General features: G+C 46.4%; 1 protein-coding gene across 1 annotated transcript; it reads left to right on the plus strand.

Moving 5' to 3' along the window:
- Positions 1-942: 942 nt before the first annotated feature.
- Positions 943-22,247, plus strand: LOC120056580 (protocadherin alpha-C2-like). The gene is made up of 4 exons (XM_039004770.1): positions 943-3,519; positions 8,546-8,604; positions 14,602-14,687; positions 21,349-22,247. Exons 1-4 carry the CDS (start codon positions 994-996, stop codon positions 21,654-21,656), a joined length of 2,979 nt encoding a protein of 992 aa, XP_038860698.1. The 5' UTR covers positions 943-993; the 3' UTR covers positions 21,657-22,247.
- The last annotated feature ends 2,844 nt before the right edge of the window (positions 22,248-25,091 follow it).

Genomic DNA, 25,091 nt, shown 5'->3' on the forward strand with positions numbered 1-25,091 from the left:
TAGAGAAGGTTGTGGATGTCAGGGCGATGCGCGTGATCTGCTTCGGTTACGTTCCCTGCCAAAATGTGGAGGTGTAGGGTGCGCGATAGCACAGTCTAGAGCTAATATGAGAGCCGCTTTAGGGGAGCCGCCATGCAGCTGTTTGAATTCAAACAAAGGAGGTCAGGCAATTACAGTCCCCAGAACGTGCCTCGTTTGAGATACCTGTTGTAAAATTTGACTGCAGGGTTTTGCTTCGCAGCATGGGGTAATTGCACATTTGGTATAATGATAAGAAGGGTCTCGGGAATAATTGGTGGGGTAAGCCTGTATTATGAGCAACCACATTAATCATTTCATTTTCAACCATACAGCTGTGTAGGTTTTCCATCTCCATTTAAACGAGTGATGTATTGCAGTAGTTACACAATACAATGGCACAAACACACGGTAAATGGCTGTAAATAAAACCAATCTAAGGCGACGGATTTGGTGGGGTTGTATCCAGTCGCTGTTCCTTTTCTTAAGGTGCTGAAATCCATCCAGCCAGCGGTCTTTAAGCACACGGCCCCTCCCCCCGACGCTCTGTCCCGACACCATCACACTAAGCAGTGGATTGAGAGAGAGACGGGGATAAATGGATGGGGAGGGGGCGGTTGCACCATTGGGGAAGAGGAGAGAGAGAGAGAGAGAGAGAGAGAGAGAGAGAGAGAGAGAGAGAGAGAGAGAGAGAGAGAGAGAGAGAGAGAGAGGGCGATACCGAGCACCAGTGGCATGGAAATACACCCGTCAGCCGCGTGCAGAGGAGAGAAAAAAAGGCAGCACGGACAAAAGAAACATGGATGCATTAGAGAAGTATTCACTCAAACAGATAACGGAATGGATGTGCCGTTCCTCCTGCACCTAACGGGGAACGAATTAGCCTATTTTAATGCGGTGGTGCGTAGCGAGGTATTGCAAGCTAAAAAGGCGGAAAGCAGTATTTAATCCGTCTGCGGATCCCATGAGCTTGCAATGGCTGTTATGGGGATATGTAGCTGTATAGGAAACAATGTGGCTCTTTCGTTTGTTGTATTTTTCTTATTGTGTGGCCTTTCACTTGGACAACTACTGTACTCTATTCAGGAGGAATTAGAAAATGGAGCGGAGGTGGGGGATCTTGTGCAGGACTTGGGGTTGGATATTCGAAAGCTCTCCAATCGAAAGATAAAGGTAACCAGCAGTGGAAAACGGTATGTGGATGTCAATCCCCAAAATGGGAAATTACTAGTCAATGAACGAATCGACAGAGAGACGCTGTGTGATTTGAGCAGCACCTGTCTTATACATTTAGAGGTGCTTGTTGAAAACCCATCCGAGGTGCACAATGTCGAGGTGGAGATTGTGGATGCGAATGACAATGCGCCGCAGTTCCCTAGTGACGAGTATCAATTGGAAATTGCAGAATCGGCTTTACCAGGGTCTCGTTTCCCCATTGAGAATGCCGTGGATCCGGATGTGGGATCCAATTCCGTTCGTCTGTATCGACTCAGCCCAAACGAACACTTCGCACTTGATTCCAACAAGCCCTCTCTCAAAAGCAAGAACATTGAGCTCGTGCTCAAAAAGCCCCTTGACCGTGAGCTGGCGCCTTACCACCAATTCATTCTGACTGCTGCAGATGGCGGAACACCAGCAAAAACCGGTTCAGCTCTAATTAATGTGCGAGTCCTGGACACCAATGACAACGTTCCTGTATTTGACAGCTCAGTGTACAAAGTCAAATTGTTAGAAAACTCACCAAAAGACACACTGGTCATCAAATTGAATGCCACAGACCATGACGAGGGTACCAATGGGGAGGTGTATTACTCTTTCAGCAGCTACACTCCTGAGAGAGTCAGACAGATGTTCAGCATGGACAGCAACACGGGAGAGATCAGAGTGAGGAGCATTGTGGACTACGAAGAAACCAACTCTTATGAGATGTACATCCAGGCCATGGATAAAGGCCCTGGTGCTGTGGCAGCCCACTGTAAGGTGGTGGTGGAGGTGGTGGATGTGAATGACAACGTCCCAGAGATAGTCCTGTCCTCTCTCTCCAGCCCAGTGAGGGAGGATGCCCGGGCTGACACCGTGGTGGCCCTGATCAGTGTCACAGACCGGGACTCTGGTGCCAACAAACAGGTGAACCTGGAGATACCGCCGGGCCTGCCCTTCAAGATCAAGTCCTTCAGAAACTACTACACCCTGGTCACCTCCGCCTTCCTGGATCGTGAGACCACCGCTGCGTACAATGTCACCCTTAGCGCCACTGACGGCGGCACCCCACCCCTCTCCTCCCAGAAGACCATACAGGTGGATGTGGCTGATGTGAATGACAACCCGCCGCGCTTCGAGCAGACCTCTTACACGGTCTATGTGACTGAGAACAATGCCCCCGGGGCCTCGTTGTGCACCGTGAAGGCCCAGGACTCCGATGTCAACGAGAACGCACGCATCACCTACACCGTCCTCAATGACAACAACCACGGTATCCCCGTCACCTCCTATGTCTCTGTGAAGGCCGACACGGGCGAGGCATACGCCCTGCGCGCCTTTGACTACGAGTCACTCAGGGAATTCCACTTCCAGGTCAAAGCTCAGGACGGGGGCATCCCACCCCTCAGCCGGGTGGCCACTGTCTACATCTACATCATGGACCAGAACGACCACATTCCTGAGATCGTCAAACCCCCAGGCAACGGCACACGCTCTATAGAGACAGTGCTGAAGAACGCTGAGGCTGGCGTCCTGGTGACCAAGGTGGTGGCGTACGACGCAGACGCGGGTCCCAACGCCTGGCTGATCTATGTGTTGGATCAGTCCACAGACTTGGACCTGTTCAAGGTGCACGAACACACGGGGGAGATCCGCACCACGCGCAGGGTCCTGGAGGACAACTCCACCTCCTTCAGCCTGACTGTACTGGTGAGAGACCACGGCCAGCCGCCTCTCTCCTCCACCGCCACCGTCAATGTGGCCGTCATGGAGGTGCCACCCAAGGTGACCCCTGACCCCAAGAGGGTCATCCGGCCCCACAGCACCCTGCTCTTCTCCAACGTGACCCTCTACCTGATCGTGGCCCTGAGCGCCACCACCTTTGTGTTCCTGGTGACCGTGGTGGTGCTGGCCATCGTGCGCTGCCATGCCTACTGCACCCAGCCTGGTTCCTGCTCCCCCTGCTGTGTGTCCCAGAAGACCCCCCCTGATGGCGGGAGCAGCAGCACAGTAGGTGGTTCTGGTGGTGGAGGTGGGGGACAACCCAATAACAATGTGGCGCTGCGGAGAGACCTCAAAGTGGAGCCTCACTACATTGAGGTGCGTGGGAATGGCTCCATGACCAAGACCTACTGCTACAAGACCTGCCTGACGGCCACCTCAGGAAGCGACACCTTCATGTTCTACAACACAGGGCGGCCCATCAGCGGCACCTGGGGTTCCGAGCGCTTCTTCACGGGCGGAAGCGGGTTTGTACGGAGACTGAGCATGCCCGACGCTTCATTGCAAGTCTGTCCAGAGGTGCGTCATTTTTTTACCTATCAAATGACAGACAGGTCGTGCATGGCATAACAGAAGTAGTCTCACAATCTGTCACCTCTCCAGATTACATACTAGGCTTTAATATGTATTGGTTACTGTATGTTGGTGCTGGTTGTCTTAAATGAGTGTTTTAGCATTCCGTCATACCACTGTTCTTGGTTCTGTTTGTTACATGAAGGGCTTTAGATGCTCGGTAGTTCTACATTCTAGCTGAAGTTGTTCGTTGTCACATTTTTTGCTTTGTTGTCATATTCTAGTTTTGTTGTGCTGGTACGTCTTGAGACGGTGTCAGTTTTGACATGTTTCTTTGATGACTGGCCAGTGTGAGTGGTTGTGTGTCTCTTTGTTCCTCTCCCTGGTTGCACAGTGTAGCTTCTTCCTCCACCCAGCTCAGCGCTCACACTGCATTAGTGTCAGATTGGAAGACTTTTTGGAGTCCTGCTGTATTTCTGATGATTCAGGGATTTGTGCTTCACTTTGATGTTGTCATCAAATATTCAGTCAGTGCAGGTCAATTTGACTCTACCTCTGGCTCATTCTCTGTCCAAGTGTGTTTGACTTCATCATATCTCACAGTGTCAGGCTTTGTGCCTGTGATATCTCCAGTTTAAATGTGGATGCACAGTATCTGTGTGTGTGTGTGTGTGTGTGTGTGTGTGTGTGTGTGTGTGTGTGTGTGTGTGTGTGTGTGTGTGTGTGTGTGTGTTTGCATGTATATATTTGTGTTTTATCCTTCTTTAGTCTGTTGGGTTAAATTGCAGTAACCCAAAGATCCTCCCAGTATTAGTCTTCCTGTCTTTTCTCTCCAGTCTGCCACATGGACTCCTCATTCAGACTTCTCTCTATTAGTCTTTTCTACTGTCTCAGCTCTCTAGACCCTCTTCCACTGCAGCACTATGCAGCCGTAGGAAAGTGTTGGCATTCATGTTCGAGCATGGCTTAGGAGTCAAGGCTGAGTGCTACAGGAAATGACAAATACGCGGCGCTGCACATGTTTTACCACAAGGCTGGAAGGTTAAGAACTGCAGCAGCAATGATGATAAACATGTTCTTTAGCAAGGAAACACTGGTGTGAGGTCTGAATGGGGCTTTTGTTTAACCTCAATAAGACTTCCAATAGGTGTAATTCATTTCCATAAGAATAACAGAGTAGAGCTCATGGAATTAACGTTCCTGAGAGTGTGTAAATGATTATTCAGCTGCAATGTTTTTTTAAATCGATGGACATTATGTTAGCCATGTTTTAATGACTGTTTATGGTTTGTTGTATTTTTGTACCTGTTTAATTGGCGTGAACTCATGTTTACTCTAACGAGCAGACATGTGGGTTGTGTGCTCTAATGGGCTGGCTGGCGTACTCTCTGATGCTCTCCTGTTTCAGCACTCTGCTCTGGGGGCTGGATAGGTTGATGGTCAAAACGTTGTCTTAACGTTGTCAGAATGTAGATTGGAGGCCACAGCGGTTGATTTGGATGTTTTGGTGGTTATGTTGTAGTCCTGGATGGGTCAAGACAGTCCGTCAGTCAGTCAGTCAGTGGTGTAGGAACAATAAGCAGAGGCAAGATAAGAGTGGCTGTGGAAATTAAATTAACCTCCAGCCACTGTTTCCCAGACCCACAAATTCGATTCGCTCAGAGAGGCTGTGTCTCAGAGAAGGAGATACTCCCCTCAGAATTAAACTGATTAAAACATTAATAATGTAGGCTCTTTATCTGGGGCGCCTGCTGACTTCTGAACAGGGCTGAGGCTTAAACTACTACAGTACTGGAACCTACCCACAGGTCTGATGTCTAAGGATCTGATGATGTTGATATCAGTGGTTATGATTTGTGTACATATCCAAAGTTCTGAAGCTCCATTATGAACCTTCATACAATCATTAAACCTTGTGGAAAGCAAACTAAACTGCAGGCTTTAATTATTGAGATCAATTCAAAGCACTCACACCCACAGGGAGCAGCTTTTGGGAGGAGAACATCAATGAACTTGAATAATGTGTGACTGCCCTAGGAGAGCCGCCCTTAACCCTTTAACCCCAGTCCAACATAGGCAGGGGATGGAGGATGTGGTTGCCCTGGTGACAGAGGGGCTCTTCCTGATTGGATTATCCCAAAGCCCAGCTGCAGTCTGACTGATGAGGCAGCCGTTTACAAAGGCTGCCTGGAGCTCTGAGCTCACTGATCAGAACCAGACAGATTTATTTACGTACACACACACACACACACACACACACACAATATGATAAACTGACTCATACACAAACTCACAAATCCTCTCACAGAATAACTATCACACAGACAGAAATACAGGGAATCTAAGAGTGTATCAGTGTCTCTCAAAGTCATTGCTTTGAGAAAGGGCATGTGTGTTATGTAACACCGTTTGGGTCTTTGCATGTCAAAAGAGATACAAGTCAAATAACACTATTTGATGCATCAAGAAGATTGACATTTGACGCCTCAAATAACACAATTATATTATAGAATGTTGTGTGTGCTTAATTTGCACGTGCAAGCGCCACCATTATGATCACCGTCAAAGCTGTACAATACTGCGTTGGTAATATGGCTTTATTTGTTCGACCAAATGGGAAAACGTTTGTGTGAGCATTTGAATTTAGACTAGGATCAAACGAGCAGGATCAAAAATGTTTGCAAATATATTTGATACAGACGTTATCAGCAACTTCTGGGGTATTTATCTAGCTTTAGCGTGGTACCTAGCTAGCATCAATGCAACCAGCCTGAAAACAATGACCAGTAGACATTGCAGTCATTTTCAATATTCTTAGCAATGATTTAGGAATCACTGTGAGTAAGTATTAGCTAGGTAGCCACTTGTTGTTCTGCTATTGAAATAACTAGCTAGCCAGCTACTTAACCCTGTTGCCCAAAACTAACATGATAAGCAGCCAGCTAGCTTCATCTGGCTAGTATGGTTTGATCGGACCGGGTTATGTGCTGTGAAGCTAGCCACAATAAGGATTACCCACATTAGTGGAATTTGCGTGTTGCCTTCGAAATAAAAGTACCTATTTGAAATTGATGCAGAAGGTTACAATTGATGGAATAATGCCATATTTAGACTAGATAATGTTAATCAAGGTTGGAATGTGGAGCAATGAAACGGAGTATCAGTTTACTCGGTAACACCCACAGAACACAACTGGGAAGAGCTTACGCAAATATTAGCATCATAGCTCTTACTTATTTATTTACAAGCATTTCGCTACACCCGCAATTCAATTCAAGCAATAACATCTGCTAAATATGTGTTTGTGACCAATAATACAATTTTATTTGTTTAAAGTGCGACTTTGACTGTGGGAAATCACTTCCCTAATCAGCCTATTGTGGCTATAGTGCGTTTTTTTCCTCTGGAATAGTGTCCAATACACATAGTAAGTTGACTGGTACAATAAATGTGGCTCCATTTCAGAGTCCCGCAATAAGAGCAACGATGCTAATGTTTTCTGTCACTGAGTAGACTGATACCCCATGTCGTTTATCCACAATCCATAGTTAAGGCTGTACAGTGAAATAAGTATTCCCACAATGCAATTCTAAAGTCTAATACATCCAGTGTGATTTCAACAGATTTTTTTCAAATTAACAAATTATAATATTTTGTTGAATTTATATAAGAATATACCAACCTCGTTTAGCATGATCTATTCCATTATGCCATGATTCCACTATTTGTATTAATTTATCACTTTCATTGAGATACTTTTATTTTCAAGGTGAACCGCAAATTCCACTTTGTCTAATTCTTATTGTTGCTAGCTTCACATAGGCGGGTCCTACCAACATTAGTCAAATAAGAACTGTTTTATAAATTAGGGGTATTTTAGATGATGACACCTAGCTAGATAGTTAGCTAGCTAATTATATCTACTGAAAGAGATTGTCGTTTTGCTATGTTTTTGGGGACGAACATTGTTTGCAACCATCAGCTAGCTAGCTGTTTTATGACCAGCACTGTGCAGAGCTTGGGGAAGTGTATCTGCGCACGTGCGGCAGCGGCAGGTGTGCGAGACAAAACTTTACCAGCATCATAGCATAGGTATTGGTAACTCGTTGGGACGTTGGAATAGGAGTGATAGTGTAATCAATGTGTAATAACTACGTAAAAACCTAATGAACGTGTTTCATTTTTACGTGGCATGCAGTCATACTGTAACGGTGTTCCTCCTCCTCTGGAGGAGTAGTGATTCGACCAAGGCGCAGCGTTGTGATATGACATGATATTTATTTAAACAAGACGAAAACAAACTATACTAGACTAACTAACAAAACAATAAACGATGTAGACTGACCTGAACGTAAGAACTTACATGTAACACGAAGAACGCACGAACCGGGAAAACAGACTACACAAAAACCGAACGAACAAACATACCGAAACAGTCCCGTGTGGCGCAACCTACACAGACACGGAAGACAACCACCCACAACAAACAGTGTGAAAACACCTACCTTAATATGACTCTCAATCAGAGGAAATGACAACCACCTGCCTCTAATTGAGAGCCATATCAGGTCACCCTTTAAACCAACATAGAAACAGAAAACATAGACTGCCCACCCAAACTCACGTCCTGACCAACTAACACATACAAAACTAACAGAAAACAGGTCAGGAACGTGACACATACTCAGGTCCTGATTGGTCAACAAGTTTATTTGAGCATCAAATAGTTTTATTTGACGTGTATCTTTTTTGACACGCAAAGACCCAAACGGCTTCCATAGTATGTGTGTGTGTGTGTGTGTGTGTGTGTGTGTGTGTGTGTGTAATGGCAGTGGCAGACACACTGTTTTCCAGAACTGCAGTGCACCAATCAGGATGCAGAGCTGGGATGTGCACCATGATTAATTAATGAGACCATATCTGGCCTAGCTCTGCATGAAATCAAACTAACCTCTCTTTTTTTCTCTCCCTTCTTCTCTCTCTCCTTTCCCCCCTCTATCTCTCTCTCTCTCTCTCTCTCTCTCTCTCTTAGCCGAAGGCCCCAAATGCTGACTGGCGATACTCCACTTCTTTGAGGGCAGGGATGCAGAGGTAAGCACTTTACTCGTTTGCCCTCTTGTGATTTCAACTCTTCTTAAAAAGATTCCCACCCCACCTCAGTTTTATCAGGGGCATCACCTCTCCATTATGATCCCACACCTTCCATTGAGTTGGTATATAGCCCCTTGCCCCTTACCAAAACATTAACAATTGCTTGGAGGAATATTGCTACAGTATGTGACCAACATGTAGGAAATGTTACCTCCATTTTATAGCTCTTTAAGTCTGGAGTCACCATGCATGCCTGCACAACAAAGACTGAGAGGCAGCCACTCTCAGACTACTGCACTCTGCAGGCAACATAACATGACCACAGACAGCTCTCAGATCAGATGAGCAACAGCTACCATCACAACTAGTGGCTCCTCAACATGTGTCTGACCCCTTCAACCCCCCTGTTTGGGCCAGCTGTGCTCTGGCTGTCTTGTCAGCCACCCCAAAGGGGAACACACATACACACAGAGGGGCAGAGCCCTGCTGTTCCAGCCAGGCCCCAGTAGCCCTGCTCCTATCCTCTGCCTTAGTGTATATAGGTCATCTTCATTCCAGGAACCGTGAAAGACAAACGGGCTGACGAACTGGGAGCTTTCTCAACCTCAGAACATCACTCACACACACACTCACATACACAAGCTTCCCCCCCTGTTTCCCCCTGCATACACTGTTAGATAAAAGGGTTCCAAAAGGGTTCTGCTGCTGTCCCCATAGGATAACCCTTTTTGGTTCCAGGTAGAACCCTTTTTAGTTCCAGGCACAACTCTTTTGGGTTCCATTTAGAACCCTCTGTGGAAAGGGCTCTACACAAGGGTTCTAACTGGAACTAAAAGGGTTCTACCTGGAACCAAAATGGGTTCTTCAAAGGATTCTCCTATGGTGACAGCCCGAAGAAACCTCAAGCACCTTTTTTCTAAGAGTGTACAATTAAGCCATTTTACATATGCTAAGGGTGCAGGTTCTCCTTTTGTGTAGTATCTCATTGGAGTCTGGTTTTCTGGTGTAGTTTTAATGGATTTGAGTATGATGTTAAGAGATATTGGAGTGGTGATTTCTCTGTTTTTCAGAGAAATTGGATATAATGCCATGGTGACAGACTCATTAATAATTCATATCCACCATCTTGGCATTGCTGTAGCTGAGTTTAAAATGGCAGCGCAATAACACAAGGCCTTCAAACGCTTCACCTTCACACCCCTACCCCTCTAATTGCACACAGCCAATACACAACCCTCACCTCCATATTCTACACCCACACACACCCTCCAGACCCCCCATTCTGACCCCCCCCCCCCACACACACACTCAGTCAGCACCCCTCAGCTCATATCCCTCACCAAACAGACTAACTCAGCATCACCCAATATAAACGGTTCTAAAGGCTGAAGTCCACATCCCTCCCTGGATGATGTGTATTGTTGCAGAGGGCAGAATGGCATATAGTTCATATAGCTGAGAGAGCATAGTACACACTGTGTGCCAGAGGTGGGACTAAGTCATTGTTTTACAAGTCACAAGTAAGTCTCAAGTCTAAGCACTCAAGTCCCAAGTCAAGACAGGCAAGTCCGAGTCAAGTCTCAAGTCAAGACCGTCAAGTATCAAGTCAAGTCTCAAGTCCTAAACTTTGAGTTTTGAGTCCTAAACAAGTCATAATGTGCTCTTTACCAAATGTAATACCATTTCATATTTTTAACAAGAGTAATAGTTAGTATATTACATTTACGCAAATCATGAATGCTTTTAAAAATATCTATGTATTTATTACTTTCCAAATAAACATTATATTTCTATGGAAATACATGGGTAGCCATGAGAACCCCCCCCCCCCCCCCCCCAATTGTGATCGACTATCAAGGATCGCAATCGGGCAATGTAGGCTTGTACACAATCGCCCAACCTTAACACACACACACACACACACACACACACACTCTGTGTGTGGTTACAGTAGGCTAACGTATGTCAATGGTTTTAGGAGCAGCAGTAACATCAGGCAGGATTTAGGCTTCCAACTGCCTAGCCAGTTGTAGCTCAATCTTGGGTGCAATGATCACGTTCCCACACTGACTGACTGTGTGGAGGCTCATTGATTTAACGTTACGTTAGCCTACATGATACACTAGTAAAGTAATAAAATATATAGCTGTCGGCTGTATTAGCCACGACCACGACTATTCTTTGTGCAGCTTCAAATGTCGAACAAAGTTGGAAATTGTTGCGCCTCCGTCTGTCATTTTTTCCCCGCATGTTTTGCATGTTGCAATCCGTTTTTTGTTGATACAGCGTCGTCTTTATATCCGAAAATAATAATTTTGGGTATCATCTTTCCAAGGGCTCCATCTGAATTCACCCGCCAACGTTCCTCTGCACTGCCACGCACAACTTTTTCTCAGCTGGCACAATTTGATTGTCTGCTGTCCGATTCAAACTGTAATCCGTTAAATGAAGAGTTGATGCGCTGCAAACTTTAAAAATAACATCATTTTTAATATCTGAGCTTGGGGAGGGTATCAAGTCAGTTTGGGGAGGGTATCAAGTCAGGTCGAGTCAAAAGGCTCAAGTCCAAGTCAAGTCATGAGTCATTGGTGTTAAAGTCAAAGTCGAGTTGCAAGTCATCATATTTGTGACTGGAGTCTGACTCGAGTCCAAGTCATGTGACTCGAGTCCACACCTGCTGTGTGCTGCATTGCAGAGTCTGCAGTCAGGGCTAGCTGCTCCTCTGCAAGTCTACAATCCTTACATTCATTATGAATGTATAGGGAGAAGGGGGCATGTTTATGTGTGTCTGTGTTTTTATGGCCTTCTCCATATTTGTGGTTGCCAAGACAATTAATGCAGTCCTGAATGCATCTGTGACTCATAAATGCCCTCAGGTTTGTGTGTGCATTAGATGTGGTAGTGATAGTGAATGGTTGAGTAGCGCAGTTAGTTGTAACAAACAGTGAATACTTTTTTCCCATTACTTGTTGACAAGGCTTGATGTAGAAATGGAGATGGTAAGGAATTTGGAGTAGAATTTATGGCTGTTCTGTTTTCTTCTGCTTACCATTCCACTCACTGCTGCATCTCTCCTTCTCTCTCTCTCTCGCTCTCTGTCTCATTCCCTAATCCCCTCCCCCTATGTAACCACACCCACTCCTGTCCCTATTTGCATCTCTTACATCTGTCTATCAATCTCATCACACCTGCACTCTCCATCTCTGTCTCCATCGCTCCCTTTCTTTCCTGTCCTTCTCTCCCTCCTCTTCCTCATCTGATCAGAGGTGAAGTTACACAAAACAGACCATAATAACCCAAGGCAAGCCAGAGTGTCAACTTACACGGACCAGAGACACATCAGTATGCACAGATATTAGCACACACCTTACACACAGGCACACACACACACACACACATTCCCAGATACACATCAAACTGTGAGTAGACAGACTGGGAACATCCACCAAATTAAATGCTGCCGGGCTTTCCTAAAAAGTACTGATTCAAAGCATGGTGTCAACGTCGAAGGGATAATTAGAGCTTTAGAAGATGGAGTGTGTGTGTACATACACTGTATGTGTGTGAGTGGGTGACTGATTGTGCAGTTATTTTAAATTAATGTTAGCTGTTTGGTTGTAATATCATCACCTCTTGAAGAGCCTAGTCAGAACTACACATTTCAGATGATTCCATGCAAAACAACTGGGCACATTTAGCGCTATCATCAGAGTTATAAAGCAAGTAACTGCATGCCTTTCATGATCAGTAAACATCAACTGATCATGTCATTTCAGATAAGTGAGGGTAGCCTCACGATATCGCTCAATATTGGCCACCATTAAGTGGATATTTTAGTGATATAGAACAAAAGTGACCTGTACCTGACAAGTATGAGTGGTTTAGGTTCATTTCCAATCCTTTGTGGACTACCTGTCAAGCAGCAGAAGCGTGCACTTTGCAGATATGCTGGTAGCTGATCATGTTTACTTTGCAAGCTACCGGTAGAAACTTTGTACAGTTGCTTAAACATAGTGATAAGTAGACCTAACCAACGTAGGCCTACCTAGCCAAGTAAAATAACATGATCCCCTGTTCAACATTGTTTTTACGAGTGTTTAATCATGGTTGCTTCTGAAAAATACGACAGGCTAAATTGATTGATGGATCATGTCAAATTGGCTAGCCAAGCGTAGCTAATTACAGATTACATCAATATGGCTAGTTAAAATGCTCACTTTCAGGGGATAAACTAGATGGCTATATTTGCTTGCCATCTATAGTGGTGATGACAGTAGTCCGACTGACAACTTTACCAGGAAGAGGACTTGCCGATTTCAAGCTCTTTCCAAAAGCCTAATCTCTGATGAAGCAAGCTAAATGACACGTTGTTTGCTTAGATACATGCCAAATACATAGGTTACGCTCACGTATCTGTAAATACATGATCAATTGATGTTTACTGATCATGAAAAGCATGTTTTGCATGGAATAATCTGAAATGTGTAGTTCTGACTAGGCTCTTCAAGAGGTGATGATATTACAGCCAAATAGTTGTAACATTTATTTAACAATCCCTTGCAAACAGCAGATAGTTGTAAATGGTTTTAGCAGAGCTGAGGGTCTCATTGTCCTCGAGCAGACAAATTGAACACTATGAACCGTTTTGTGATGTTTTATTGATAACAACCTGTTCATGGGTTGCATGTTTCATCACAATATTGTTTTGAACGTTCATCAACAATGAGCGCTGATGAAGATTTAGTCCAAAGTGCATTACAGTGGCTTGGAAATACAATGACATTCAAAAGGAGGCAAATAATTAGTAGGAAAACCTTGAGTCAAAGTTTTGATGTCACCAGATTGACTTTAGATGCAGTATAACGTTAGCTAGCTAACTAAGATTGATGAGAGGCCAACGGATTTTAGCTAGCTAACGTTATCATTGCTAGTTATTTTTGCCGAACTTTGCTAGCTAATGACAACATCACCATCTGTCTAAAGTAAATTTGACAACATGAAAATGCTGGCAAAGTTATTTCCTACTAATTATTTGACTACTTTAGCAATGTCATTGTATTCCCAGGCACTATAGTGTAATTTAGACAAAACAGTATTTAGCCTCCGTCCAGAATGACTGGGTTTATCACCACTTTAGGTCACCACTATGGCGCAGTCGATAGAGGGAGGCTTGAGAACGTTCCTAACAATGGCATGACACGACCGAGTGACTGAAGTGCAACCTATGAATATGCTACCAACTCAGTCTTTTGTCAGTTTCCTGCCTGATGTCACAACTCAGATCTGAACATTCTGATTGGTGACATCACAATGGGCTAACAACTTAGTCCTTTGTCATAGTTTTCCCGTCAGATGTCATAATTCAGGACTGAATATTCAGATTAATGACATCACAAAGGGCTGCCAGTTAAGCTTGTATTCAAATATTTTCCAGGGTGATGTCATAATTGGAGTTCAGGTCACAATTTATTTTGACCACTATTCTCTGAGTATGCATCACTTGAAGCATATGATTTACATTTTTGCATTAAAAGGAAAACTCCACCCAAAAACTATATTTTGGTATTTGTTTCATTAGTCCATTGTTGATATAGTCCCAAAATGTTTGCATGTCAGCAATCAAGTTTTCAAGATAGGGGCCAGATTTCTGTATGTTGAAAGAAACCTATCTTGAAAACTTGATTGCTCACATGCAAAACATTTTGGGACTAAATCAACAAGATAAAGGGAAATGGAAAGAGACAATACACTTTCAATATTAAACGGCACACAGTTGTCAATGGTTTTAGGCAAATCAAATGCTCTGTACCTTATTGTAATTGAGTTTTCTAAACAACCTGGTGGGCCAGTACACACAGCTGGCTGCTTTTCAAAGGCTATGACCAAAGCTGTACTTTACTTTCAGCTCGGTAATGTGCAGATCCAGTATGTTGATACAACAGGGGATAATATTGATGTATCTAATGAGCATATGTGAATGTGTGTTTTGTGTTCCAGCTCGGTCCATATGGAGGAGTCGTCAGTGATGCAGGGAGCCCAGGGGATGCTGGTCCAGAACTGGCCCACAGTGTCCAGCGCTACAGGTGAGATGTGTTGGCCTGGGTGGGCGGGGGTCAAACGTACACCGTTTCTCTGCTGCCAGCTGGAGGCACTCTGCAGACACAGTGGTGTGAAATGACAGCAGATAAGTAGGAATACGGAAGGCAGATGGGAAACACGCAGGTGACCTTTTAGAATCCCTGCCAGAGGAATGTTAAGCATTAGCGCTGAGACTCCAGGGGCAGCATGCTTGAAAGACTAGATGAGGGCCAATGGCAGAGAGCGATACAATCTGCCAAAATAAAAGAGCCAATGAGAGGCATTCTCAAGATGGCCAAATGTGGGCTGTTGGCCAGACTTTGACAGGTGAAGTGAACTGCACAACTTGGTTGTGATGGAGTGTTGTTGGGAGCCGCCAGCTGAAAATAGCCAGTTGCGAGAACAATTTTGACAATTGCATCCAGTAAGGCATTTAATAGCCATTTATCCATTTACAGTATCTCACATGACAGAGAGCAAAAACAATCGCCTTTGAAGATTATTTTGGGAATCTGACTGAAATGAAAAGAGAAGGAGAGGGAAAAGTAGAAAGCAAGAGAGACAGAGAGGAACGACATGATCACAGTTGACTGGTAAGCTCCTGTGGTTAAGTTCGGAGGGTTTGTCAGAATGCCTGGGCGGTGGTTTGGTGTTCCTGTCAGCTGCCTGCCTCCTCTCTACTGCCAGCCAGCCCAGGCTGAGCCCAGGCTGAGCACTCATCCATTTACTGTCCAGTGACAGGAGTTAGAGCACAGGTGTAGGACTCTAGGGTGGGCGGTTGATCATCACTGTGACGGACTGAACTGTGTCTGTGTGTGTGTGTATATGTGTGTGTGTATGTGTGTGTATGTGTGTGTGTGCGTGCATACAGGAATTTAGAGGGGGAAAGAGAGTGAGAGTGAGTAGGGCGATTGAGAGAGGGAGAGAGGGGATCTAGCTATTGATTTGTTCTACCTGGCTGCAGTTTCTTTGCAGCGTATGGAAAACCTTGAGTCTATGGTCTGCCAGAGAATCCAATACTCAGTGGAGGCAGAGGACATGCAGAGTGTCCTGGAAGCTCATCAGGAGTGGCTCAGTGCAGAGAGGAATCTCATGCAGGGTTAGGAGGTTCTTAGTGCTACAGGTTAGGATGTTGCAGGGTCAGACTGTTTTCATAATAAGGGAAGTGAGTGCAGCCTTGTGGCTTAGACACATGATGCCATGTAGCACGATTGGCTTTGTTTCAAAATGTTGTATCAGGTAGGTTGAAGTGTAAAAGAAAGAATACATAGATTCAGTATATTACAACGGTGTTATATTGTAATACATATTGTACCTCGAATGGAGAGTATACTTCCTCACTGTGATTCATTTGAGTTACCTGCAGAGGGAGGGGGCACTGTTGGATGAAGACCAGACACAGAGGTAGATAGCGAGGGTGTTGAATAAGGCATGGCAAGACGGCCGCGATGTTTAGGGTGCTAGTTGAATTCTGAGTCATTTGGGAGAGGATGAAAGAGCGAGAACGATAAGAAGCATGGGAAAGGAACGAGAGATATGGGGGGTTTGGAGAAAGAGAGAGGTTTAGGATTGGCAGGGCCCTGCGGCAGCGTTGTTGCTAGGGAACGCCATGTGACTTGTTGCTGGGTAACGCTGTCTAACTGAGAGATTGCTGCAGCACCACCACCCTCCATCAGCAGGGAGTGGGCGAAGGCCGTTTCCACAGCAACCATTCATACCCTGAATGGAGGATTTAGACGATGAGAGAGAAACAGAGAGGGAGGGGGAGAGAAATGGAGAGATGAGTAGAGAAGGATAGGTGTTAACAGAGGAAAGAGAGGGTAGTCAGAGATGGAGAGGAATGAAAATGGAGGTAGAAAAGGAAGAAGGATATACAGTACAGTGAGCTTTCAAGATGGAGAAAGATGTCTTCATGAGGAATGGTGCGACACCACACACACACACAGAATATAATAGCATAGAAGAAGAAAACACACACAACATGCACACGCTCTCATATTCACAAACCTTAATCTAACGCCTGATCCATGAATTGGGTTGCATGTTTGTAGGCCGGAAAGAAGAAGAATGGGTTGAGAGTAACCCAGATTGGACCAGGGATAATGGACTTAGAATGTAGGACACTGAAACGAGGCTAGAACCACCCCAGACAGCTGGGTACCATGGCAACCTCCTTACAGAGAGCTATAGTAACCTGCTTACCAGCAACCACAGCGTGTGCCTTTCTAATATGATCTTTGCAGAGGGGGGAAATTGGCTATGATCAGGGAAGAGCTCCAAATAAGCCTCCATACCTCCAGCCTCCATAGACTTACAAAAGACTCTGCCACATCTTCGACAGGGCAACATTCTGCAAATTGAAACAACACTCTTATGTAGATTAGCAGGAGAGAGAGAGAGAGAGAGAGAGAGAGAGAGAGAGAGAGAGAGAGAGAGAGATAGGTGTAGATCTGTTTGTTGGTCTCTTTCAGTAGGTGCGCATTAGATGAACACAGATCATTCTATGTACCCACGCTTGTACCCCTCCAGGTGCGATCTCAACTGGCCTGCTCTGAGAAAAGAATCAACACACTCAAAATGACGTTGATCAAGTCTAGGAGCAATACAGGCTACCCTCCACTAACATAATCACAGGGCTTGAGGAAAACAATGTACTTCAGGTGCAGTAATAGTGTTGTATTGTAATAACTGTGTCCTGAACTGATCAGCTTCCCCACACTGACCAGACACAGATGTTTCATTCAGTTTCTACTATGAAGTAAATGTTATGGCTGCATTCTTTTCAGTCAGATTGGCTCCATCAAGCCCTAGTGAAGCCAAAACGCTGAAGAACTTAAAGGACTGAAGCGTGAGTCAGAGTGGGTCTGTGTGTTGGTGCCATTTGATGTACTTTATATCTGAGCACTCTTGTGTTGTTTGCATGCTACAGTCATCACACGCGCAGACACACACACTTGAATTAGGAACTCCAGTCATTTCATGATTATACTTACAAATGAAAAACAAACAGAATCTATTTTCAGGGCCTGTGATAAGGTGCGTCTCGGTGAGAGGTGTAGGAGTCAGGCGCAGGAGAGCAGGGAACTGAGAAGCGTGTTTAATATAATAATTATATATATATATATATATATATATATAGTCCACCAATACAAAATTGGCACAGATCCCTCTATATAAGGTCTCACAGTTCATAGAGCAGATCAGTGAAAACAAACCGAAACTCGTGCCAAACGCACGGAGGAACAAACTCAGTTCCGAAAATAAACTACACGTGCGTAAATACTAGAACAAGAAATATCAACGATAAACGAGCGCAAAACCCCCACAAGCTTAATCCCGCACGAAATAAGGCAGGAAACAAGGGCCCTATATACACACAGAAATAAACGCAATTGAAACCAGGTGTGAAAATGAACACAGACAAAAAAAACAGAAAAGGAAAAAGGGATCGGTGGCGGCTAGTAAACCGGCGACGCCGAGCGCCGAGCGCCGCCCGAATCGGGAGAGGGGTTATCTTCGGTAGAAGTCGTGACAGTACCCCCCTCCTGACGTGCGGCTCCCGCAGCGCGACGACGCCGGCCTCGAGGACGACCCGGAGGACGAGGCGCAGGGCGATCCGGATGGAGGCGGTGAAACTCCCTTAGCATAGGTGGATCCAGTACGTCCTCCACCGGCACCCAGCATCTCTCCTCCGGACCGTACCCCTCCCAGTCCACGAGGTACTGAAGACCCCCCACCCGACGCCTCGAGTCCAGTATGGAACGAACTGCATACGCCGGCGCCCCCCCGATGTCCAGGGGGGGCGGAGGGATCTCCCGCACCTCATCTTCTTGAAGCGGACCAGCCACCACCGGCCTGAGGAGAGACACATGAAACGAGGGGTTAATACGGTAATCAGGGGGGAGCTGTAACCTATAACACACCTCGTTTATTCTCCTCAGGACTTTGAATGGCCCCACAAACCGCGGACCCAGCTTCCGGCAGGGCAGGTGGAGGGGCAGGTTTCGGGTCGAGAGCCAGACCCGGTCCCCCGGTGTGTACACGGGGGCCTCGCTGCGGTGGCGGTCGGCACTGGCCTTCTGCCGCCCTTCGGCCCGTTTAAGGTACCCGTGGGCGGCCTCCCAGGTTTCCCTTGAGCGTCTCACCCAATCGTCCACCACAGGAGCCTCGGTCTGGCTCTGATGCCATGGTACCAGGACCGGCTGATAACCCAACACACATTGGAAGGGCGACAGGTTCGTAGAGGAGTGGCGGAGTGAATTCTGGGCCATCTCTGCCCACGGGATGTACTTCGCCCACTCCCCTGGCCGGTCCTGGCAATACGACCGCAGAAACCTACCCACATCCTGGTTCACTCTTTCCACCTGCCCATTACTCTCGGGGTGAAACCCAGAGGTAAGGCTGACCCCCCCAGCACCGGTCAGCAGTGTGCCCTCTGCGACCACAGTTGGCACAGGAAAGGCCCCCTCCTCCGGTCGCCCTCGCTGCAGCACCACCTAGCTCCATGGGTGTTGGAGTGGTGGAGCTGGGGAATGGAACTGACAGAGCCCGATCTGGACGTCCGCGGGTCGCCAGCAAGTTGTCCAACCGAATGGACATGTCGATCAACTGGTCCAAGGAGAGGGTGGTGTCTCTACAGGCCAGCTCCCTACGGACGTCCTCACGCAAACTACACCTATAGTGATCGATCAAGGCCCTGTCGTTCCATCCCGCGCCAGCGGCCAAAGTCCGGAACTCAAGAGCAAAGTCCTGAGCACTCCTCTTCTCCTGCCTCAGATGGACCAGCCGTTCACCCGCCGCTCGACCCTCAGGTGGGTGATCGAACACGGCCCGAAAGCGGCGGGTGAACTCTGGGTAGTGGTCCCTCGCCGAGTCAGGATCGTTCCATACCGCGTTGGCCCACTCCAGGGCTTTACCTGAGAGGCAGGAGACGAGGGCGTTCACGCTCTCACCTCCCGAAGGAGCCGGACGAACGGTCGCCAGGTATAGGTCCATCTGGAGTAAGAACCCCTGGCACCCTGCCGCCGTCCCATCGTACTCCCTCGGGAGGGCGAGTCGAATCCCACTGTGCTCAAGCAATGAAGGAGAGGGTAGTGGTACTGATTGGGGTGTGGCTGATACAGGAGTCCACCTCTCTCCCATCTCTCCATCGTCGCCATCACCTGATCCATGGCGGTCTCCAGCTGGTGTAACACTGCCGTGTGGTGTTGAACTCGATCCTCCACGGACCCTGGGAGTGCGTCTACTCCTGCTGACTCCATATTTTCAGGTGCGGGATTCTGTGATAAGGTGCGTCTCGGTGAGAGGTGTAGGAGTCAGGCGCAGGAGAGCAGGGAACTGAGAAGCGTGTTTAATATAATAATTATATATATATATAGTCCACCAATACAAAATTGGCACAGATCCCTCTATATAAGGTCTCACAGTTCATAGAGCAGATCAGTGAAAACAAACCGAAACTCGTGCCAAACGCACGGAGGAACAAACTCAGTTCCGAAAATAAACTACACGTGCGTAAATACTAGAACAAGAAATATCAACGATAAACGAGCGCAAAACCCCCACAAGCTTAATCCCGCACGAAATAAGGCAGGAAACAAGGGCCCTATATACACACAGAAATAAACGCAATTGAAACCAGGTGTGAAAATGAACACAGACAAAAAAAACAGAAAAGGAAAAAGGGATCGGTGGCGGCTAGTAAACCGGCGACGCCGAGCGCCGAGCGCCGCCCGAATCGGGAGAGGGGTTATCTTCGGTAGAAGTCGTGACAGGGCCTGAGTTTGATCTAAATTAAACACAGGAAAAAAGTAGGTCAGAGCCCAGAGAAGTTGGTGTGGGCTGAGAGCACTGTGTCTGCTGAGTACAGACAACATCACATCACTCTCTGTTTGTCCTTTTCCCCTTTTGTTTTATTTTTCTGCATCGTTCTTCACCTCAAGCGCTCTATCCCTTCGCATGCCTTTCTGTCTCTTGCCTGCTGATTGTACTTACATCTCGTTCATATCTTCCATTATACTGTATCCTATATGATAGGAGAATTGTGTCTCACGTTCTCTTAGTACTGCAGTTCACCCTCTCCAGGCTCTTTTGGTCTTTCATTGTCTCATCCTCTCGCCCTGCTTCCCTCTCTCTCTCTCCCTCTCTCTCTCTGTCACATTCATGCTTGAATATTGTATGAGATTTCTCCCTCTCTCCACTACTGTGTCGAGTCCTTGTGAGAGTAGGATTAGGTTAGTGCTGGGTTTTCACACTTCCTGTCATCCTTACATGCTAATTCCCATCACATCACAGAGTTAAACATCCCTCTCTGCCGTTAAAGGTCTTTCTAGTCTACCCGTGTGTTCTCAGCAACACCACTGGCTGATAAAGTTCTACTCCCTGCAATCCGTTTCCCCCTCGTCAGTTTATCAGTGTGCCTCTGGCTCTAAATTAGACGTTTTGCTTATCTGTGCTGTATTACAGATGTGGTAATACTTTACCTCAGCCAGAAATAGGAAATTGGATAAGGCTCAATTTATGTGTGGTGGAATTTGCTGGTGTTTTCAGAATCTCACTGTGAGGATGAAAATAATGTTGACGAATATGATAAAGATGACATAGCTCATCCCTTTGTGTTTCTCTCTCCCTTCTTCTATCTCTGTCTCTTCTCTTCCTCTCTTGTAGATGGTGAGGGGGGCGAGCTGTCCCCTCCGGTTGGAGCTGGCATCGACAGTAACAGCTGGCACTTCCGTTACGGGCCTGGCCCAGGCTACGGCCCCCCTCAGGTTCTGAGGCCTGGAGAGATCCCCCCCGAAGCCTTCATCATCCCCGGCTCCCCCGCCATCATCTCTATCCGCCAGGGCCAGGGAGGAGAGGATGACAAGAGCGACTTCATCACCTTCGGCAAGAAGGAGGATCCCAAGAAGAAGAAAAAGAAGAAGAAGGACAAGAAAGACAAGAAAGACAAGGGGAAGGAGGATGTGGACGAGTAGAGGAGAAAGGGGAGATATTAAAACAGAGCTACCAACTAAAGTCCAAATAACAGATGCAAGACAAATATCCAAGTGTATATTTTAGAAGCAGGAGAGCCTCCCTGTGGTGTGTTTGCATAGTTAAGTCTGCCCAGCCAAGTCCCCATTAGCAGAGGCCTATCTCTATGAAACAGCCAATTGTAGCCTCTGCCAGGTTGGCCCTCCGGGGCTTCCATACCTCTGGCTATTAAACAGGCTTCATACGGGATTTAATAGGCTGTCATTAGCCAGACATTTGCTGAAAGAAAATACTGTTTCTAATCAAACAAAAATTAATTTGATTAGAAGAACCTTTCTACAATGACGATTATTTACTCAACTTTCCCTGCCCCACTCTTTCATGTATAAAATGCCATATGTGAGAGAAACCTCACACACCATTTTAATGCCATTGCTATTACTAGTGTTACAGTCCTGCCAGCCACCTCCCCAAACTGGCCTGAAATGGGATGCTCTTCCCTGGCCCTTCTGGCCCCATGTTGGCATCTCTGTCTTTACTCTACCCCCTGTCTCCTCTGATCTCCTGATTGGAGGGGGAGAGGAGGAGCTCAATCGGACAAAGAGTGAAACAAAGGCTCTCTTCTCCAATAACATGGAGGCCTTGTGAAAAAAAAGGAATACACAATAGTTATTTTATACAAAATATAGAAAAGAGGAAGTGACCCAAACAAGACACCTGACATCTGTGTATGTAGTGTACGGTGAGCTGTGTGAGATTAGAATGGGTTGAGATTAGTGCTGGCCGAGATTGAAGTCTAATCCATTAGACTGCCCAGGTTATTTTCAGTGCGTGCTGAAGCCATGGTGTTTCATGCCTGGCACTGTTGGCTCTGTTGGCAGCACAGGGCAGGGGCGAAATACCTGGCCCCCATCTCCTCACCTAGAACAGACAATAGGTCAGTGGGGCCTTGAACCCACAGTGTGCAACACACAACCACAATAACTACCACACATACGCTCACACTAGACAGTCAGGGCTGCCATGCACACACCTCTCTGGATACTATAGATCTCTAACCCACCCAAAAGGCTGAGGCATAGCAGTGGCCTCTTTGCTATGGATATGTAATAAACTCAGCAAAAAAAGAAACGTCCTCTCACTGTCAACTGCGTTTATTTTCAGCAAACTTAACATGTGTAAATATTTGTATGAACATAAGATTCAACCACTGAGACATAAACTGAACAAGTTCCACAGACATGTGACTAACAGAAATTGAATAATGTGTCCCTGAACAAAGGGGGGTCAAAATCAAAAGTAACAGTCAGTATCTGGTGTGGCCACCAGCTGCATTAAGTACTCCAGTGCATCTCCTCCTCATGGACTGCACCAGATTTGCCAGTTCTTGCTGTGAGATGTTACCCCACTCTTCCACCAAGGCACCTGCAAGTTCCCAGACATTTCTGGGGGGAATGGCCCTAGCCCTCACCCTCCGATCCAACAGGTCCCAGACGTGCTCAATGGGATTGAGATCTGGGCTCTTTGCTAGCCATGGCAGAACACTGACATTCCTGTCTTGCAGGAAATCACGCACAGAATGAGCAGTATGGCTGGTGGCATTGTCATGCTGGAGGGTCATGTTAGGATGAGCTTGCAGGAAGGGTACCACATGAGGGAGGAGGATGTCTTCCCTGTAACGCACAGCGGTGAGATTGCCTGCAATGACAACAAGCTCAGTCTGATGATGCTGTGACACACCACCCCAGACCATGACGAACCCTCCACCTCCAAATCGATCCCGTTCCAGAGTACAAGCCTCGGTGTAACGCTCATTCCTTCGACGATAAATGCAAATCCGACCATCACCCCTGGTGAGACAAAACCGCGACTCATCAGCGAAGAACACTTTTTGCCAGTCCTGTCTGGATCAGCGACGTTGGGTTTGTGCCCATAGGCGACGTTGTTGCCGGTGATGTCTGGTGAGGACCTGCCTTACAACAGGCCTACAAGCCCTCAGTCCAGCCTCTCTCAGCCTATTGCGGACAGTCTGAGCACTGATGGAGGGATTGTGCGTTCCTAATGTAACTCGGACAGTTGTTGTTGCCATCCTATACCTGTCCCGCAGGTGTGATGTTCGGATGTACCAATCCTGTGCAGGTGTTGTTACTCGTGGTCTGCCACTGCGAGGACGATCAGCTGTCCGTCCTGTCTCCCTGTAGCACTGTCTTAGGCGTCTCACAGTACGGACATTGCAATTTATTGCCCTGACCACATCTGCAGTCCTCATGCCTCCTTGCAGCATGCCTAAGGCACGTTCACACAGATGAGCAGGGATCCTGGGCATCTTTCTTTTGGTGTATTTCAGAGTCAGTAGAAAGGCCTCTTTAGTGTCCTAAGTTTTCATAACTGTGACCTTAATTGCCTACAGTCTGTAAGCTGTTAGTGTCTTAATGACCGTTCCACAGGTACGTGTTCATTAATTGTTTATGGTTCATTGAACAAGCATGGGAAACAGTGTTTAAACCCTTTACAATGAAGATCTGTGAAGTTGTTTGGATTTTTACGAATTATCTTTGAAAGACAGGGTCCTGAAAAAGGGCAGTTTCTTTTTTTGCTGAGTTTAAATGGCAGGAACGTTGCTTGTTGCTTCATTTCTGTTCAAGTCTGATCCCCCAGCTTCAGTCATTGAATGTTCAATAGTCAATGTTCAATAATTCTTCAAGCCCCGCCCCCTTACCTTGCCGGCATTGGTGCTTGTAGGATTTGCTCGCACGTGTCCTCTGTTAACCCCTCTATCATTACTCCTCCTTCCTCTGATCACCATGTCCAGGAGCCCTCTTAACTTCAGATGACGTGTTCCTCCTTAAACACAGCAACAGTGTTATACTGTATAAGACACACACACACACACACACGCACACACACACACACACACACACACACACACACACACACACACACACACACACACACACACACACACACACACACACACACACACACACACACACACACACACACACACACACACACACACACACACACACACACACACAAATAAAACACACACACACAACGTTTTTGTTAGCTTTAACCAAGCCTTGGTACTGAAATAACAAGGTTTCTATCACTCCTACAGAATTCTAGTTCATTTTGGGGACAAGTTGCCTTCCATTCCACTAGTTACACACAGGGTAGTGGGGGATACAGGGTACTTCATGGACTGGCTTCCTTCTGTCCAGATGGAGAGAAAAAGAGGGATGGAAGAAGGTAGAGGGAAGGATAGAGAAGTGGAATTGTTGTGATGGGCAGTCCAGTCCACAGACATACCCCAGAGAGCTTAGTTGCTGTGTTAAACTCTTTACTCATATTCTGATGAAAATGAAGCATCAGCAGCACTGGGGGGGATCTTCACTAGAATCGAGCATCCCCAAGATGAACTCAAGATGTGCAGG

The sequence above is a fragment of the Salvelinus namaycush genome, chromosome 12 (genome assembly GCF_016432855.1).
Source record: "Salvelinus namaycush isolate Seneca chromosome 12, SaNama_1.0, whole genome shotgun sequence".
In the NCBI taxonomy this organism is placed as follows: domain Eukaryota; kingdom Metazoa; phylum Chordata; class Actinopteri; order Salmoniformes; family Salmonidae; genus Salvelinus; species Salvelinus namaycush.